Genomic DNA, 19,325 nt, shown 5'->3' on the forward strand with positions numbered 1-19,325 from the left:
CAAGCTGCAGATGGCACAAACAGTCACAGATACTGAGACATCTCTCCTAGTCCTTGCAAAGATACAAGTTCCCTTGGGAAGGAGTACAACAAGCAAGGAATAAGATTTAGAAGCCTGCTAGCTAAAATGTATTCTAACAGCGAAACATCACTTTTTTTGACGCACTACTTAAAGCAGAATGCCTCATCCTTTTCCTTTCTATCATCTAACCTCCCTGTGACCTCCTACAACAGTTCTTTCTGTACTTTAAAGGAGATTATATGGATTCTGGCCCCATAACAATTGTTCTCTAAACATATTAAGCAGCTTTGTTTTAATGTTCAGTCTCCATCCCAATGCAAATTACATCTCAGCTTGTTTAGGTTGTCAGTTACTGCTCCTTAGTAGTTTATTAAGCCTTAACTGAAAAAATATAGCCAGGGTCAGGTATTGAACACTTGTAGTTTGGGTGTGCAGAGAAACCTGAGAATATGAGAGAGTCAATCCTGTAAATTCAAATGTCAACCAAAAGGTTACAGAAAGTCTCAAAAACATGCTGAATGCACAAACTGGTGGAAGTGCTTAAGCATGTGAGTAGACAAGAGGACTTTCAGGTGTCCAAAGGGAAAAAAATCCTCACGCATGTGTTTTGGTGAACTGGACTCTGTGAATGTCTGCCTCTGAACTGTAGAAATGACTACTAGCTGTTCAGAAATACTGAATTAAGTACTATCCAGACTACTCATCCTATACTGCAGTCTTTTCTGGCCATCTCAGACGATACGTATTACAGAAGCAAAGGGAGTAAGTAAAGATACCACGTCTCCAGTGAGGGACTTAAGAAACAACAAAAATAGCTTTACTGCCCAATAAAATGGCACAAAATCCAAGAGAGGCTTTCAGAAACAAATCTGGTAAATGCCAAGCTTCTCCTGAAGTCTTGACTCAAAAGGGAAGTAAAATAGAAAAGTAATTAAATGCAAGCAACAATGGCCCGCTCTCTAGTTAGCACCTGAAATTACAATTTAAATAGCCATTGCCTGCTTTGTAATGGGGTTGGCTCACTTAGAATACAATATTTTGCTGATGGCCAAGATAAAATTTGTTTTGAAAATGTGAGAGCAGAGTATGTTTTGCTGTCAAAGCTTCTAGAATTTGCCCAGCAACCTGAGATGCTCACATTGAAAATAGCTGATGTGGCCTGGAAATAAACAAGTAAGACTTTCTAGTAGCACAAAGAGAACTTTCTACAAGTCATCTATTTGTTAAAAGTTTTTTTTATAATTTTCCTGTTGAAAAACCAAATGATACTATTCTGCTTTAGATATCAGGTCAGCTAACCTAATGAGAAAGAGAATTTAAGATATTTTCTAATCATTAGATAGGAAAAAAATTAAGATAAAAAAATAAAAAGAGGAGTCACTCAGACTGTGACATCATTACATGCTGATAAAGAGAGGTTCTATTTAATTAATCATTCCTTGATAGCTTTTGTCTCCTTTGTGGTACTCTAATTACAAAATTGCTACTCAAAATAATAGGTTAGACCTCTAGCTAAAATTTCACATTCTAAAAATTCTAAGAATTGGCACGTTCTGCAGCTTGACACAGGAATCAAACGGCAAGAACCTAAACTGAAGCAGAAGTTATACTTCTCCAAAGTATCCCAGGTTGTATTGCGACTAACTGAAGACTCATTTTTATTTTCTTTTCATAAATTTTACTACTAAACACCTCAAGCTTATTCTAACTTGTGAGAATGCTTTTGCTGGTAAAAATAAAACTCATAGCACTTGAATGAGCATTAATGTGCACAATATCATGAACCTCGAAATTACCTGCAGGATTGCACTGTAGGTTCGACTCATAAATCCTAACCAGGAGTGTGGCAGCAGTATGGAGCGGTGCCACTCAGAAGGTTGAATGTTAACCTGTGCAACACACCAGAAAGGGTAGAACTGGTTACATTAAGTCTAACATAGCAGAATGTATGTTCTGTAACCTGTGATTTGCAGGCAATCACTGGAAGAACAACCCTATAAGCTCACACCTATGGGATGTTACACATGGCTGTAGGAAACTGAAATGATAATGCACTTTGTTTTCCTTTCTGGTTAACACACTAAGTTAATTTCAGCTTCATTACTGATGGTTGCTTCAGGTAGTTCAACAGATAATTGATCCCAGAGAGAGTAGTGGAATTGTATGTGGCAGTAAGCACCACACTTGGAAGCGCTGGTAGACAAACATACACACAGAATAAACATGTTTCCAACCAAAAATGTTGCTGCCATTTATGTTTGTCACAGTTTTTGTAGATGTTAGGTGCTTCTAAAAGCTTTAAACAGATATAAAATAAATACAAGTACCTGACTATCTAAATACAGGGGAGATTATTTAAATTAAGTTAGTGAGTTAGTGTCCATGACTGGGGTATATGTAATTACGTTCAAGTACATAGTTCAAACTTCCTTTGAGGAAATTAATTGTTAAAAAAAGAAAGCAATGACAAAGTTTCCTTCTAGGAAGCACCAGTACAGAACTAACAAGAGGAAAACAAGACCACCTCAGTTATAATTTAAAGTATGCAGCAGCTTTTCCTGCCTGCCTTCAAATCTTACACAGGTATCACAGCCTCAACTTCACAACACAGTAACAACTCAGTCAACTACACAATTTCATAAATGTGCTGTCCTATATCAAACTTCCTTCAGGAGCCCAAGGTTGTTCTCTTCAGTAAGTACCATAGCAAACTAACTGAAAGACTTTTTCAGGCATGTTTAAAAACAAAAAAGAAGTCAAGTGATCTCAGTAATAAGCCATCTGCTAGCCCTTGGAACCTTAATGAAGTAATTACAGGTGTAAGCGAAATAGAATGCGTCACAAATTCAAGGCCCCTAAGGAAGTTTTTCCAAACATCAGAGACCTGCATAATATATGAACACGTCTCCCTGCAATTTGCATGCTATGCGATTTATAAATCAAAATATATTTATTAATTAAAAAATGTGTATCACAACTAATAGAAGAGTCTCTATTTCCCTCTCTCCGCTACTGTCTTAATTGCAGCAATATTTTAGTATAGTAAGAGAAGAGTTCAGGCGTTCTCTCCTTTTAAACTGCTGTGTTTTCAGATCCACAAAAAACACAAGCTCTATAATTAAAATTATGGGTGCGCATTGTTACCTCTCATCATATTCAAAGGTGGACATACAGAATTATTTTTCTTCCTACTATCTAATTATTTTTGCCTCTACCAAAAAGATGAAAAAAATGACATCAGTGTCATTTAGACTCCACTGAAACAAGTTACTCAATATCATCAGTTTCTGAGGTAATCAGTATTTAATAAAGGAAAGGCAAACATGTCAGGCTGAGGTGAGATGGAATGTATCTCAGTATCCATTGCTTAAGGCCTACACATTTTATTTCTACATTAGAAGAACATTACAAACTGCCCAAGTAATGGAAAAACCCTGTGATCAGAAATTGTGCAAAGCCCCCTTAGAGTAACTAATCTTGCGAGGCTTCATCCCAGAAAGTTATTATTCTTCTTTTTCACTCTTCCTACTTTATTTTATTATGGAGGCTTGCCACTGTTACCATGTAAAACACTCCATGCCTCTATAGATTCAAAATTCTCCTTTCTCCATCTTGTGCTCCACTGGCCTCTTCTGTATAGAATGATTAACCAAGATAAACAACTGAACTCTCCTTGTCTGCTAATTACCTTCGTGGTTCATCTTCTATTTTACACCCCTCATGATCTATGTAAAACAGTCAATACTCTTTCTTTACATGGATTTTATAACAAAAACGAAAGACCCATGCTAAAACTTCATGCCCACTGCTGGGGGTAAACCTAAAACGGTTTTGAGTAAGTACTAATACGTCTATACAAATGAATAAAATCTAAATGTCAACCAATCAAAATAATTACCTACTCTACCCCACAGCCAATATGATTACATTCTGAATTAAAAAAAAGAAATCTCATCTTTAAATGAGTAACAGTAAAGCTAGTCCTTCCTTTTTAGCCTAAATTTTATTCACACACCCCTCTCATCTCTGCTCATCAATTCCTCCAACATAGAATCATAGAATGGTTAGGAATGGAAAGGACCACAAAATCATCTAGTTCCAACCCCCCTGCCATGGGCAGGGACAACTCACACTAGACCAGGTTGCTCAAAGCCCCGTCCAATCTGGCCTTGAACACTGCAGGGATGGAGCATTCACAGCTTCCTTGGGCAGCCTGTTCCAGTGCCTCACCACCCTCACAGTGAAGAATTTCGTCCTTTTATTTAACCTGGATCTCCCCTGTTTAAGTTTGACTCTATCACCTCTTGTTGATAAGCATTCAAGGCCCCAGTCAGAATTGTCTGCTTCAGGTTCCTGAGGCATGTGCAGCAACTCTAGCCTTTCCCTTTGTCTTTACTCTGAAACTATTTCAGATTTGCGCATTTAGATTTGTCTCATGGTGATCTATGAAGCTCACCACAAAATCCGTTATTGTGCAGCAGATTAAAAACAGGCCTTCAAAACACTTCAGATGCTCAGGCAGGAAATAAAAAGCTTTGGGTGTATTGTTTTATTTAAAGCAATTAGACAATATGGTCTAATCAGGAACGTATTACTAGCAACTCACACATCTTATCTACAATTTGCAGATATACTTGATGACCAGCAGACCTACTGAGCAGCTTTGGATTATTTAACTTTCTTCATGGCAGTAAATTTGGCAGAAAGTGGAATGAGAGAAAGACAAGAGGGAATATAGCATCTTCACATGACAAAGAACACTGTTTCACTGTGACTGAAAACGATTTGATATAATGCTGAACATTACCACATAAGCAGTGCTGATACCCGCTATTTCAGTACAGAAAAGCAGCAGTCTTTCCTCCTCCTCTATCACTAGATACATAATGATAACAACAACTACATTAAGCATTCATTAACTAATACTAACAAGCACAGACAAAGCTGACAGTAAGTGAAGTTCAGATTTGTTTGAGTGTGCAGTTTATGTGTACGAAGATACTGGGCCAGTGGGAGGCACAGGGAATGGAAGTCAAGTGACTTCTGAACCAATGAGTGGTAATGAAACACTGCCACACTGGTCCTCTGACCTTCTCAGGCGGCAGCACAGCCAGGCCAGTCTGCTGAGTAGGACGAGCTGCAGCCTGACATCTGAGGCAATAAGAAACAGCATAAGTTAGGATCTAGCAATCAAAGGTGATTACTAGGACCTGTTGATCAAAGCTTAAGGACGTTTCCCTGACACGACACACAAGCATAGATTGTGTTGGCCAAATGCCAAGACAGGAAATGCTGGCAAACCACAGGAGATACTACTCCTGTACTTCAACACTTCTGAATACACACAGCACAAGTTTTGCACGCGTCTGCAAGACGAAAAAATAGTAGCAAACGAAATCAGAAGGTCATTTCCCCTCTCCAATGCACTCCCACTAAAAATCAAACACCATGGCAAGGTCTGGATGAGCTTTCTTTCAGGACTGGTACCGTTCTGTTTGCCGGCGATCTTTGTATATCGCTCACTCGTTTTGCACTGATACTCAGCCAGCAGAGGGCACACGAAACAAAGTTAGAGAACAGTGAAGTTAAGCCTGATTCTATCATTTCCCTGGTATCTAATAGAGAGAATACTGCCTACAGAACCTAGAAACGATGATATCATTAATATTTATGGCCGATCTTAAAACCTGCTGTAGAACAGAGAGACTGGGAATCCCAGTGAGTTCTTTTACTAACTACAACAGGCTTCCACCTCAATAGCCCTGCCAACTCACTTGATTCCTAATTTCAGCTCATCTCTAACAAATGTGTGGGTGTGAAAACACGTTTTAAGCAACACCCATATGTCATTTAAATGTTTAGGCATGTATTTAAATGTCCTTCTCACATATGTGGCATATAAACTGCATCCTCAGTTCATAAATGAGGCTAGCATTACATATCTGTATCAATGAAACAGTGAAGTAGCATCTCTCTTAATTTCAAATTTTGCTTAGAGGCTCTTTTTTAACATACTTGCATGCATACACTTTCAAATCCTCTCCCAGCGTTTCTTTGTAAGAAAAAAATTGTCTGAGTTTCTCCAAGGCACATTAGACTGAGGAGGAGGAAAGCAAAAACCTACAGATTACAAACTTACTTCCTGAATACCATTTCATCACTGGAGGAGATACATTCAGTAAATTCAGGAGTGAAAACCAGCACAGAGCAGTTCATAATCTGAACTACATCCAGAGAAATACCTCGGCAGAGAAGAATACACTACAGTGAATTCTGTTCTAGGAAATCCAATTATCACCTTAAGGTACTTCACATATAAGGTTTGAATAAGGCCATAAATCTCTTGATCGCATCAAAATCGGATAAGGCAGGAAATGTACAGAAGGAGCTTTCCACTTCAGTGCTCAAAGATGCATGTCATCGCAGCACATCTAATGAACGCACTTCAAAACAGAAGCAGGGAATGCTCCATGAGTATACAGACTGCCTAACATGATCATTATTTGTAGAACAGTATTTAATACTGTACTCATCACTGGCACCCAACTTTGTAATTGTGTCTGTAAATACGACTAATTATTAGGGCAAAATAACGATGTCATTTTCAACACAAAGAAGGCACCTGAATATTGAGAAACATGTGAAGGCAAGACCATCCTTCATTCTAAAAGCACTGCACTGGTTCCAATTGCCAAGGCCACCATACACCCCATCTGTGTGCCAAAAGAAGGCTGCTCTGTTCTTTCATATTGCATGAAGCATTCCCTTTACCTCCATTAAAGAAAGAAAAGATGGGTAGCTAGCTGAAAGCCTCGTAACTTTAACCCAAAGCATACATTTACAGAACCATCAAATCATATGGCGCATGATGTGAATATATGTGACTATTAATCCTAATTAATTTTCACAACAGAAGTGAAACTGGCAAGAGATTATTCCTGTAAACTCCTAGATTTACTACCAAAACTGAAACACAGGTAATTATTAGCTAATCTAGCCCAGGTGACTGTGATAACCTCAGGGGGCTTCTTGTATAGTTGATCCAGGCAGCTGCAGAGAAAACAAACAAAACCCATGGTCTGTGTGATTTCTGACCACTGTGATTACAGTAGCTTACATGTCCTCTCAAAGAGAGGTTAACAAGCTCTGTTTAATCACTGGCCAAACAGCATATCCCCATTTCTGGGAAAGATGATCCTCCTTTTTCAAGTCACCAGTAAAGAGCAATACAGCATTTTAACTGCACTACTGTTTATTGAACCTATGTTCTGCCTCCTGCAAGATACCAGTCCAAATGACAACAAAACTGCTTCCTGATCATCTTAATCTGATCTTGCTGACAGGTATTGATCAGCATGACAGCTGCATGCATTCCCTCATCTAGAGTAGCACCTAGGAGATAGAATATGTCTGGCCCATTAAGGTTTAACAGTAAATTACCTTTTCACTGTTCTTGTTACTATCAGATTTGAACGGCAGCTAAACCCATGCATTTGTTATTTGTATGCTTTACAGACTTTTAAACATATAAGAAGAAATTCCTTCCTCTGCATGCAAACCTCACATAACTAATTTTTTTTTTCCTGGTAACAGAATCTCAGGCATCACTCTTCTTTCTACACATAAAGAATCTTACAAAAATGAAACTGGTTGCCTCAAGCCCCCCCCCATGCCCCAGTTTTCAAAAAACTAAGTGTAATAATGGCGACTAAGCATACAGATATATAGACAGATATGCAACCTGTAGGTTCATATTCTACAGATATGAGCATAAAGCAAAGCACTGAAGAGACAAAAACCTTATTATCCCAGTACAGCAATTATACTGATGACTGCTAATCACTAACTAGGGAAATGCCAGCTACAAGAAATAAAATAAATGGATGCTTGCTATCTTCCATTTAACTGTAATTTCTTGGTCTTTACACCCACCTCACAGTTTTCTCTGAGTTTTATGCTGAGAGCAATACTTCAAAGACAACTTTAAGCCTTTTTAACAAATGCTTCTCACTTTACTTAAGAAGTCACTGTAAGAGTTAACACCCCCTTCCCCACTCTCTGCAAATAAAAAGGACTCAAAGCAGTAGCAAACGAATGTCATTCTGGTAATTTAAACCCTCTAATAAAACCCTGCTTAACGTGCTGCGTTGAACTCTGCAGCAATGACTTCACAAAAACACATCAATTCCTACAACCACAGTACAGGGAAAAGGTGAGCCTAGGTCCTACTAACTCAATTTTCTTAGACCAATACTGCTATTTGATAGCTTTATAGCTTAAGCTCCCTTTTTTACTGTTAAAGTCTGCTCCTCAGAAGACCATTGAGGACTAAACAAACACTTAAGGCACAAAATTTGGTCAGATGAGCCCAGGGACACTGTTCTCTTCTCACCAAAGACCCAAATACCTTTTTCTTGACGTCTGTAACTCCAACTATCTCTCTGTACAAGGGGAAAAAAGGCAAGAAAAAAACTTGTCTTTTAAAGCACTATTAGCTCAGAAAAGAAATACTAAGTTATTCCAATTAAAACTTTACAGTTACTGTGAATTTCCACTAAAAGGGTACAGTTAGGATTGTCTGAAGATGTTTTGTGCTTACGTTTGTATTTCAAACATACTTGGGTTTCTTTTTAGTTTTAATACACCTTGAACCAATTGACTTTGTAAAAGACTGAGATCCTTAATAAAATATTTCTGTCTCCAGTCATTGGTATATATCACTAACTCCATCCAGCTCATGCTATGCAAGTCCATGCACCATTCATAACTTCTTACTCTAAATCTGCTTCCATGACACGTTTTGCAGTATCCTTCTGGACTTCCCCTGGTGCTCTCCATTGGAAAATGTTAGAAAACATTCACTTCACTTGCACACTTCTGTGAGGATGAGGGGTATTATCTCCAGTTTCTGCTTTCACCCTTTGCAGTCAGATGTAAAAATGGAAAATACCTGTTAAACTTGCCGAAGTGATTAGATACCTTGAGATCTGTGTTTAAGGGTGGTTTTGCGGTTTTATTTTTACTATTTGAGAGAGAACTTGAGATCTGAAGAACTTCAGAACCCTGTTGCCACTGCCTTCATAACAGAGCACCAGGGAGGGATTTCTATACCCCAGTACAACTGGTGCAGCCTAGCTTTCATCCTTGTACCCCTTGGCCTACTTTCTACTGGGATCCACGTGGTGCCTCTACGGCCACAAGACATGATTATTATTTCATGGCTTTTCAGTATAGAAGAACCAAAATGATAAGATACTGTATGATAGGTAAAAATTTTATATGCATGCTAGTATGTGGAAGTGTTTGAGAGATGGTTCAGAGCTGGAAGACTGCACTAGGTAGAAGCTGCCAATTTCAACATTCACATCGCTTGACTGGAAACTTCAGGCAAACAATGCAGCAGACAGGTTTGCTAGAAAGGGAACTAGTTCATTTGCTCTAAAGAGAGGGAAGGAGTGAACCAGTATAAATGCAGAGTGAACAAGCCAGAAGCAGGACTTGAGAGCAAAGCCGGCAGAGAACTATGTAGCTGCACCACAGTATCAGAAGGCAGCAGCCCTCACGCATTTTCTACTGCATGACCACCTGTGTTCTGTGTCAGTCTTTCAGTTTGTAAACAAAAAACTTTCCAAACCCTGTGCATGCAACCTTCCCACTCAAACCCTGTGCTACGCTTCATAAGAGAAAGTGTTTGATGTCAGTGATTTTATTCATCATAAAGGAATTTTGCAGTTGCTAGTCTCCAGGTCTACTGGGTGTCCGTCACAAACCAAAATCAGGACCCAAACACACTCCCACCTGCAACCCGTGTTTTATTCATTCTACCTCTTCCAACTTCTGCAACAAGTACAGTAAGAGTATTAGATAAACACTTCCTTTTATTTTACACAGTTCTAGTTCACTATCAACACAGGATCAACACACTATGCTCTGAAGAAAAGGCTCCTCTGTACAAAACAGCATACAACAAAATTATTTTTAATAGCACCAAACTGCCTGTACGTGGGACAGAAAAAGAAGGAGTAATGGGAGCATTTAAGCTTTTCTATCCTTGAAAAGTGTAACAGAAATTAGTACTGCTGTGGGGTAGGGAAAAAAAGAAAGTCTTTAAAATGTCCAGATATTCATACACTGTTTTTATTCCTGGACATTCTGACTAAGACTCAATGTAAATTTTATAGAAGATTTTTTTTATCATCATGTAAGCTCTCTTGCTTGTATCAGATTAATACAATTTATACATTCATCGTGCCCTGTGAGCAGAAAATTCACCCTCAGACACATGCAATTAACCTCTGCAGCAATACAAAATGACTGTATTAACAGAATTATTTTATGAATTTTTAAAGAAATGAATACACTTCCACTTTTGTTAGTAACTGCTCTCATTGGCATAAAATTGGGAAAGGACCATTTATTTCCCTGGATCCAGTTTAACTACTTACTTGTTTTACTGCTCTCCAAAATTCTCAAAGACCAACTTTTTTATGAACTATAAAAGTACCATTATTCTAAACCCTGAAAGATTTTGTTACAAGCACTTTACTTTCTGTAATGTTTAAGTGCCCTTTTTCCAAAACTACACCAAAGGTAACTGCATGGTTTCTGTGATGTAAGCTTAATAGGTCAGGGAGTTGAAACATTTAAAACAGAATAGCAAGTCTTAGCAAGGTGCAGATGTCATTTCCCCACAAAACCCCATCGTTGTTCAGACCTGTTATTCACCTACAGCTGGTTACATTCAACAGGTATAAGGCAGGTATAGTAGTCTGCAAGGCAAATAAAGGCAAGGTCAGCTTCTGTTTGCTGACTGATTTTCACAAGAGGTACTTCATCAACGAACACTTAAAAAGCATTTACATGTTAAGTTAGTTGGCCCTCACAGCAACTGTAGTTAATTATCACACATTCATACATGCCATTGCTAGCTGATGCCAATACCTAATTAGCGTAAACAAATGAGGCAGTAAGGCAGTTCTGAAAAGGGAAGAAAACCAGCAACTTACCTCATGAATGAGAGCTACCAACATTTGCTGGAAATTACGGCCCCTGCTGGCCAGAAATCGATTAATAGGCTTGCCATCTTTGCCCATATGGACTGGAAGGTCGTAACACGACAACATACCAGCTTAAGGAGGGAGGGAAGGGGAAAAGAAGGGTCAATACCAATACTCATGGTAATAGTTCATAAGTCTTGCAGAAGTCAGGAGAGAACCCAAAGCAAAGTAAAGTTAACAAAGCCTTCAATTTAAAAAGCCTATATAAGCATAGGCAAGTGGCATAAGACATTGTTTCTTGAACTGATTAACTCTCAGATTCATAGAAATCTTTGGGTTAAAGCATGCATATTTGTCTAACTTCAAGAAACTGACAGCTTACCTGCAAGGCCTGGCGTCATGCCTGGTTGTTTGTTCCTTTCATACATTTTCAGCAAGAAGTTTGGAACACCTGCCAGGGCTTTCCCCTGGTCTGACCATGTGGTCCCTCCTCTCAAGGCAGAATGATAGATGCTACGGGGCATGTTGGTCATCTCCTGTTTCACAAGTGATGTTGCAAACACTTCAAATGCTGCATGAATTGGGGGGGGGGGGGGGAAGAGAAGAAAGGGAATGTCACAGACCCTGATGACAAGGACCCCAAACAAACCCTGGAAAACCCAAAACGATACCCCTGCTTCAGGAGAGATAAGCTTAGACAGACTAGTAATGTCAGATACCAGAACTCTTAGCAAGTTTCTCTGACACCACTGCAACACCACACTGCAACTTCAAGAGGCTCTGAGTAAGTCAGATACTAAGGCAGGGAAGAAAAATGGTCTTAACTATTCCATGAGATATTGATTGCCTTCTGACTGCTACACCAGTAAACTGTCATACACTGACAGAATGACAATGAGAAATAAAACTAATATTTACCAACATAGTGAAAAATATTGTCTCTAAACCCAGGTTGTTCTAAAAGAGATTTAAAAGAAGCACAATGCAAAGAGGGTAGATGGAGTGTATATATGCAAACAGCAGACACAGAGAGAAGGAAGTATTAGCTTGACTTCTGTTACCATAGCTGTACAAATTGTTTAAGTTCTCTGCTCTCAAGCTATGCATTTTGTAGTCTAATCAGGTTTAACATTATACAGAATATAAAGTTATTGTTCATTTATGAAGTCAATCTGACACAGCTTTTATACGCACACATTAGAAAAAATGGCCACGTTTCTGCACGTACAATATATGTACATATATAACTGCATGGTATTTGTTACCACATCACAACTGAGAGCCAGAATTGTACCAGCAACTTGAAAACCTTGTATGTTTAAAACATCTGCTAGTGCTTTTGTTACACAACTGAGTTTTAAGGGGATTTATAACAACTGTTTCACAGTAGGCTTGAAACTTTAGCATACAAGTTCCCAAATTACATGCAGTCCTGCTTTGACTAGAAACTAGTGGACAAAGGAGACCAAAGGGTATTCACTCATCCTTTCTGGGTCCAAGAAATGCCTATGGCAGCTTGGAACAAAATAGTTTTATACTGTTTGCATTATGTGTTTCTATACTAGTTGTTGTGGTTTAAGCCCAGCCGGTAACTCAGCACCACACAGCCACGCGCTTGCTATCCCTTCCCCCCCATTCTGGGCAAGATGGGGAGGAGAATCGAAAGAATGTAAACCCCACAGGTTGAGACAAGAACAGTCCAGTAACTAAAGTACCATACGAAACTACTACTACTACCACCACTAACAATAATAATGATAAGGGAAATAACAAGGAGAGAGAATATAAAACTAAAAAGGGAAGGGAAAGAAAGCAATAAACACAGATGATACACAATGCAATTGCTCACCACTGATACCCAGCCTGACTCAAGCAGTGATCAGTCCCTTCTGGGTAATTCTCCCCAGTTTATATACTGGGCATGACGTGATGTGGTATGGAATACCCCTTTGGCTAGTTTGGGCCAGGTGTCCTGTCTCTGCTCCCTCCTGGCTTCTTGTGCCCCTCCTCACTGGCGGAGCATGAGACTGAAAAGTCCTTGATCAGGGTAAGCGCTACTGAGTAACAACTAAAACATTGGTGTGTTATGAGCATTGTTCTCAGACTGAAGCCAAAACACAGCACTGCACCAGCTGCTAGGAAGGAGAAAAAATAACTGTTATAACTGAAACTAGGACCCCAGTGAATGGTGGCTGCACCTTCTTACTCAGCCTGTTCTCTCTAAAGCCCATTTTGGTTTCGCATCTTCCTGCTAAGTTGCCTATCTCAGCATCCATTACACAGCTCAAGCTTTCTACCCAGATACATCACTCTCTTTAATTGCCACCTGTTGTGTCAGTCTTCCCCACAAAGCTTCCACAACTTGACAGTTAGCACATACAGACTCTCCAGGTGAGACTGCACATACTCCAGATTCCAATACATGGAGTATCGAATGAATGGATCTTTCAGTGAGCCCCCACTGGGGGAAAACACTACAAAATACTACTACTATCTCATGGCCATGTTTACAGGTTACAAGCCACATTGATACCTCATGCATTCTACAAACAGTGAAATAATGCTGCTTTTGTCCAGGCACTAACATCACAAGCTTGTAACTGGAAATGAAAGATAACATTCATGAGAGTAATCAAGTGAACATTCAAAATCCCAAATACTAAAAGTGATTCAACTGCATAGGTGTCAAAAAAAAGTGCATCAACCAGAGATCATCTGTTGAAGCATAATTTAAAATCAATATGCACCACTAAAGCATTAAGCATAGCATTGATCTCTTTATTTATTAAATAGATTTTTGTATACAGCATTGTTTTAATACTATGAATACTCTGTTTATAAAACATTATGGTTTTGGGTGTGCGGTTTTTTCCTTCAGCCCGTGCTGGGCTAAAATACAGAGCTGCCTTTAAAAACATCTGCTCAGTCTTCCCTATTGAAGTTGCACTTTAACGAAACAATGGACACTTGAAGTAAGTAATAAGCAACTTGCTTTTCCTAGAGGACAGATAAGGATTTCAAAAGTTATGTTATAAGCATTTTTTCCACCACCAGGACCTCTTCCTAAAAATGGTTGGGCTTTTGTTTTCCTCTGAACTTTTGCTTTAATATTTTTCCTGTAATTTGGTATGACATTTTCCCGCTGCACTTTAACATGACACTCCACTATAAAAAAGCCACGTCTGTATAGTCACTGTGATTATAAATCTGCAAAGTAACCTCTAATACTGAATATAATATACCTCCTAAAACAGAAGCTGGTGTTAGAGACAACAGCTTGATATATGAAGAACCTGGAACAAAAAGATCCGCTTCCTTCTCCTCTTCTTCTTCTTCATCCATGTCTGCCTCCTCTAAAGTGTTAACTTCTGGTCGTGCCTGAAAGGTTAAAAAAAAAAAATATCAGCACAAAATTCAAAATCCATTACCTTTCATGATTCCAAGTGTCAATGAAGTGTCAAAAATACCAACTAAATATGAAAAGTTCCTCATTTCATCAGTTGCACTCCATTTCAGTAATTTGAAACTAAAAGAACAAAAGCTTTTCTTCTACCTGAAGGAAAGGCAAAGCTGGTTGATGGAAATCACATGCGTATGTAAATCCATATCTATAAAAGTAAAATTTATCTCGAAGTGTCAAAACTGAACTAGTATTACTAAAACTTCATTTTCTCTCTGATTCTTCTTCAATTAGAGAAAAACAGTATTTTATATTGGCATTGGCACTTTGATATACACACAGCATTTGTGCTAGGTGTTATTATCCCATACAAGTTTTCAGAATTTGAAAAACTGCAATTATTTACAATGCTTTCTATGAAAACATATTTATTTATTTTCTAACAAGTGTAAAGTAACAGCACCAATAAGAGCTGTGTACTATTGTGAAAAATCTAGTATTTTAGCAGTGTTTAGAGATTTCCCTCATTCTATCTTGTGCTTTTCCATGCAAAATACATTTTTCATTTGTAAGGTTTGTACTGAAATCTTCTCATAGATTTATATAAAGCAAGTATGTTTTTTAATTTTAAAGTTGCTTATTCTGACTTTTCATAATAGCTAGTTACAACACACAGATGGTGCCAATCTTGTAATAATGCATTAAATAAAAACTTACCGAAGTATTTACTACGCCATAAAGTACCAATGGACTACTGATTATTGCCAAGTCTTTCTTACAAAAAAAAAAGTTGTTCCAAAAATAGCACCTACTTTTCAAACTGACTTGCCCATTTCAGGAACAAAAGCACTAAGCATGAGGGTGACTGCAATACATGAAGCAGTAATCACAAGAGCTGCCTAGTGTCAAGACTCAACTGCAAGCATCAACAGAAAAGCGTAAAATGCAAATCGGGTGCCCAAAAAATAACCTGCTGATTTAACTAACGCAAGAAGAAAAACTACTTTCTGATTGCTTAGACCTCTGTCTCCATTTGTGGCTGCTCCTAAGTCTTAGTTATGCTAATCATACATAATACCATGCCATTTCACTAGCAGGAGCTCATATTTCTTCTATAAGGGAGGACGGTTCTCTGGTAGAGATGGCATAAACCCTTCTCGCCCTTCTAAGAGAGATGTAAAATGCTACCTGTTCAGGAAGATGAAGAATTTTATGTTCTTCAAAGCCAAATGCCGAGAGTGATCTGTAGGCCGAAATGGCTACGACAACATCCTAGAAAATTAACAGGAGGAAAAAGAAAATTGCAAGCACAGCATATACTGGAAACTGCACACACAAAGAGCCTACCGACTAACTACTGAATGCTGAAAAAAACCTTTAAAATAACAATGTTTTCCCGATGCACACTCTCAATTGCTTACTTCATATATACAATGCAAACTAGCAGGATCCATTACCTAAGCTTGACAGTAAACGTTTACTTTGTGTAAACAATGGCTAAATGCCATTACTGCTGTAAAGGTAGTTTATGTAGCAATATCCAAGCTATATTTACACTAAAATACTTTGGTTCCACCAGTCGCATGGTGATGATGCATTACAATACCCCACCAAAGAATTAAGTTAGTTCTCATGGCTGCAGTTTTTCCTAGATGCTTCACCACACCAAAGCTGAAGTCCACCATCGGAGTCAAGTTAGTTTGCGCTACAGTTCTCCTTGTGAGTGGCAGATGTTAGGACCATCAGTTACCACCTTTCATGTGCATTACATTGCTTCACAAACAGTGTTAAATGGTCAATGACAAGAAGAAACCCTATCAAAAATGAGACTGCTTATGAGATTGATAACCTTGTCTTGATAGAAAGGTATAAAACAATATCCATTTGCTGACACCAGGAATTAACATTTTCAGCTGTATCACCTACCTTGTTTTGTGTGTTGTTCCAAAGGAAGCTGATAACTTGAGCTTTGAATTTCTATAAAAGCAAACAAAACAGACATTCAGATTTTCTTTAACCAAATAAGCAGTTGAAATAGAGACAGTTATCTGAAACAAACTGCTGCCACATCAACATGCACTGAGCTAGGAAAGTGGAAAGGGCACAGGTTTGAACGTAGACACGTTCACATGTTCTCACATTCTGGGAGAGGGAAAACTGATCAACCTTGCATTGGAATTTTCCACCTATCTCCCATGATTCACTAATGCAAGCTAAAATTGTGAAACTGTATGGAAACATGCATTATGATTAACCTCAATTAGGCAGCGCGTGCAATTTAGAGATACTAAAAACAAGCAGGTACACATAAAACACATATACAAAGATGCAGTAAAAGAAGAGACTCACCTTATTCAATGAGCACATACCTCATGTTCATTTGTATTCACAGTTAATGAGGGAACCAGGGCAAACAACTCATTCAATGCTTTTAAAATGAGGGGTCTTGTATCACAACTGAGCTTTGGTGACAGAGCATTCCATGTAGAACGGATGCAAACAACCTGAAGGAAGATTGGGAGGCACCATTGCTAACAGCAAACCCGACTTTATTTACACATCTCTTTCCAGCACTTGCCACCTTTCTTCCTACTTAGGAACACGAATTATAGGATTCACAAAAAAAGCAAGCATGTCAAAAATTTACTTGCATTAACGATCTCACAGTATATTAATTGACATCATGCAATAATACTGCACAACAGTTCACCAGATAAAGCAGCTACCAGAAGGAATAAACGGGATGCTGTTAGCAACACACAAAGTTGTAGATGTATCTTCATGTAACATTACTGGTCCAATTCACTTGTTCAGATTAGTTTAAAAGCAAGCTGTTTATGGGAGTTCAACAGGATGAAAGCAGAGGAAGCTACAGAGGAAATTATGTTTCCTGGGAGCCCTTCAAAATAAAATGCTCTTAATCTTTAAGCATAACCAAATCCAAACAGGTTTGCAGAACAGAAGAAGAATGTAAAACTGCAGGAATACACCAATTTTTGGGAAAATGTCAAATTAAAATAAACACTAATACTACAGCTTCATGAGCCCTCCACTAAGCAGGTCAGTTCTTACAATTTTCAGTGAGAGAAATCACTTCAATGAACCAGAAACATAAGCAAAGTAATTCTGTCGGGAAACCACAGTAGCATCATGCTTCCAATTTTCAACTTGCCAAAAAACCCAACAAAACAAAACAAACCAAAAATAATTTTTATTCTGTTAATAACGAATTTGGAGTCTTGACATTTGCTTTCCAAATCCTTAGAACACAGTAACTTCAGCCTTTTAAATCTGCCTTCGTAGAAACCAGAAAGGTACTACGCACTTCCCCCAAGCCCAAGCCCAGTGTATCCCCATGATGAAGAATTCAGGCAAAGGGTAGGAGACCTGCATGGATGAGCAGGGAGTTCCTAGCAAACCTTAAACTCAAGAAGGAAATTTATGGGAGGTGGAAAAAGGGATAGGCCAAGTGGGAGGACCATAGGAACATCATCAGGATATGCAGGGATGTGACGCTTGGCAAAGGACATTAAGGACAACAAGAAGGGCTTCTACAAGTATATCAGCAGCAAAAGGAAGATATGGGAAGAATCTTCTGGAGACATGATTCACTTTTCAGAACTCAATTCAAAAAGGCACTCCACATTTTGCCTAGCTTTAAATACATGAACAGTCCACTGAATACAAGATCACTTTTTGTGCTTATGTTCATGATTATCCTTAAGCACTTGACCAAAATATCCTTAATTCTGAGTCTCTGAAATTGTTAAGCAACTTGTCATCAAGGCATTTAAGATATTTTGCCTAAGACATCAGTGCCACACACAATCAGCAGAAAATTTTACAGTATATAGAGAAAAGGGTAATCTTTTGGGTCATATGAGAAGACGAGGAAGCAGACGGGGAAGCAGACACGGGATTTTTATTTTGTTGAAGCTTTAGAAAAAAGTATAGGCTTTGAAGTCTCCTAATGAAAAAAAGAGTACTCACAGGGGAGTTGTACAGATTAATTGTTAGAGAAGCATTTCGATTTCTTCAGACAGAAGGTTATCCTAAAGTAAAGGTATTACTGCTGTGCAGCAATACCAGACCTGAAATCCAAGCTTTTACTTTTCTCATAGGGGAGTTGTACAGATTAATTGTTAGAGAAGTATTTTGATTTCTTCAGACAGAATGTTAACCTGAAGCAAAGGTATTACTGCTGTGCAGCAATACCAGAGCTGAAATCCAAGTTTTAACTTTCCTCTTTTTCCTAGTGTTGCAAGTCAGTACAGCATGAGTATGGTAAGTACACAGGGATTTTTTGCAAGCTGAAAGCAATTACACCCCCCCCAAAAAAAAAATAAAATCAAAAACAAACCCAAAAAACCGAAAACCACAAAACCAGCACTGTTCCACTTGACCCAGAAATTTTTGATGCTCAGCTTTATTTCCAATAAAACATGATTCAAGCTTCAGATGACAACAAAATCTGCTTTATTTAGCGCATTCACACGGAAAGAAGTATCCTTACAAATGTGAATACTTCCACTTACGGATGCTAAAAAAGTCCTTTCTGTCTACTGCTTATGTTCACCACTGTATTTGATGAAGAATAACAATAGCGTACAGGAAGATTTCAAGCTAAGCTGTGGCCTGCTGTATAGGTTCTTCTTCAAGACTCAAAGAGATTTGAGTGATTTTCTACACACTGGAAATTCTTCGGACTGTTCCTCACACCAATCCAGATGCTTCTGGAAATCTATGGTGACTTGCACTGTCAAAGCAAATGGCCTTTCTCATCTTGGAACCTGATGAAAAGTGTTCAAGTAGTAAGAATCATTTTGGTCCTTTTGGAAAGGGAAGGGGACCTGGTGAAACACTTGTTTTCAACTTCAAATCCATTCACAGCTAATACTCCTATTCCC

General features: G+C 38.5%; 1 protein-coding gene across 3 annotated transcripts in view; it reads right to left on the minus strand.

Moving 5' to 3' along the window:
• FOCAD (focadhesin) overlaps nt 1–19,325 on the minus strand; it is a 97,418-nt gene that overhangs the window by 31,209 nt on the left and 46,884 nt on the right. For 2 of the 3 annotated variants that reach the window (XM_030511413.1, XM_030511414.1), the window contains 7 exons: nt 16,788–16,922; nt 16,345–16,395; nt 15,607–15,690; nt 14,261–14,396; nt 11,401–11,589; nt 11,028–11,149; nt 1,818–1,910 (listed from right to left, as the gene is read on the minus strand). In XM_030511413.1, the coding sequence (XP_030367273.1) occupies nt 1,818–1,910; nt 11,028–11,149; nt 11,401–11,589; nt 14,261–14,396; nt 15,607–15,690; nt 16,345–16,395; nt 16,788–16,922 (810 nt within the window). The remainder of the gene's footprint in view (nt 1–1,817; nt 1,911–11,027; nt 11,150–11,400; nt 11,590–14,260; nt 14,397–15,606; nt 15,691–16,344; nt 16,396–16,787; nt 16,923–19,325) is intronic. The other variant, XM_030511415.1, reaches the window with a different exon arrangement.

This window comes from Strigops habroptila, chromosome Z, assembly GCF_004027225.2.
Source record: "Strigops habroptila isolate Jane chromosome Z, bStrHab1.2.pri, whole genome shotgun sequence".
NCBI lineage: Eukaryota > Metazoa > Chordata > Aves > Psittaciformes > Psittacidae > Strigops > Strigops habroptila.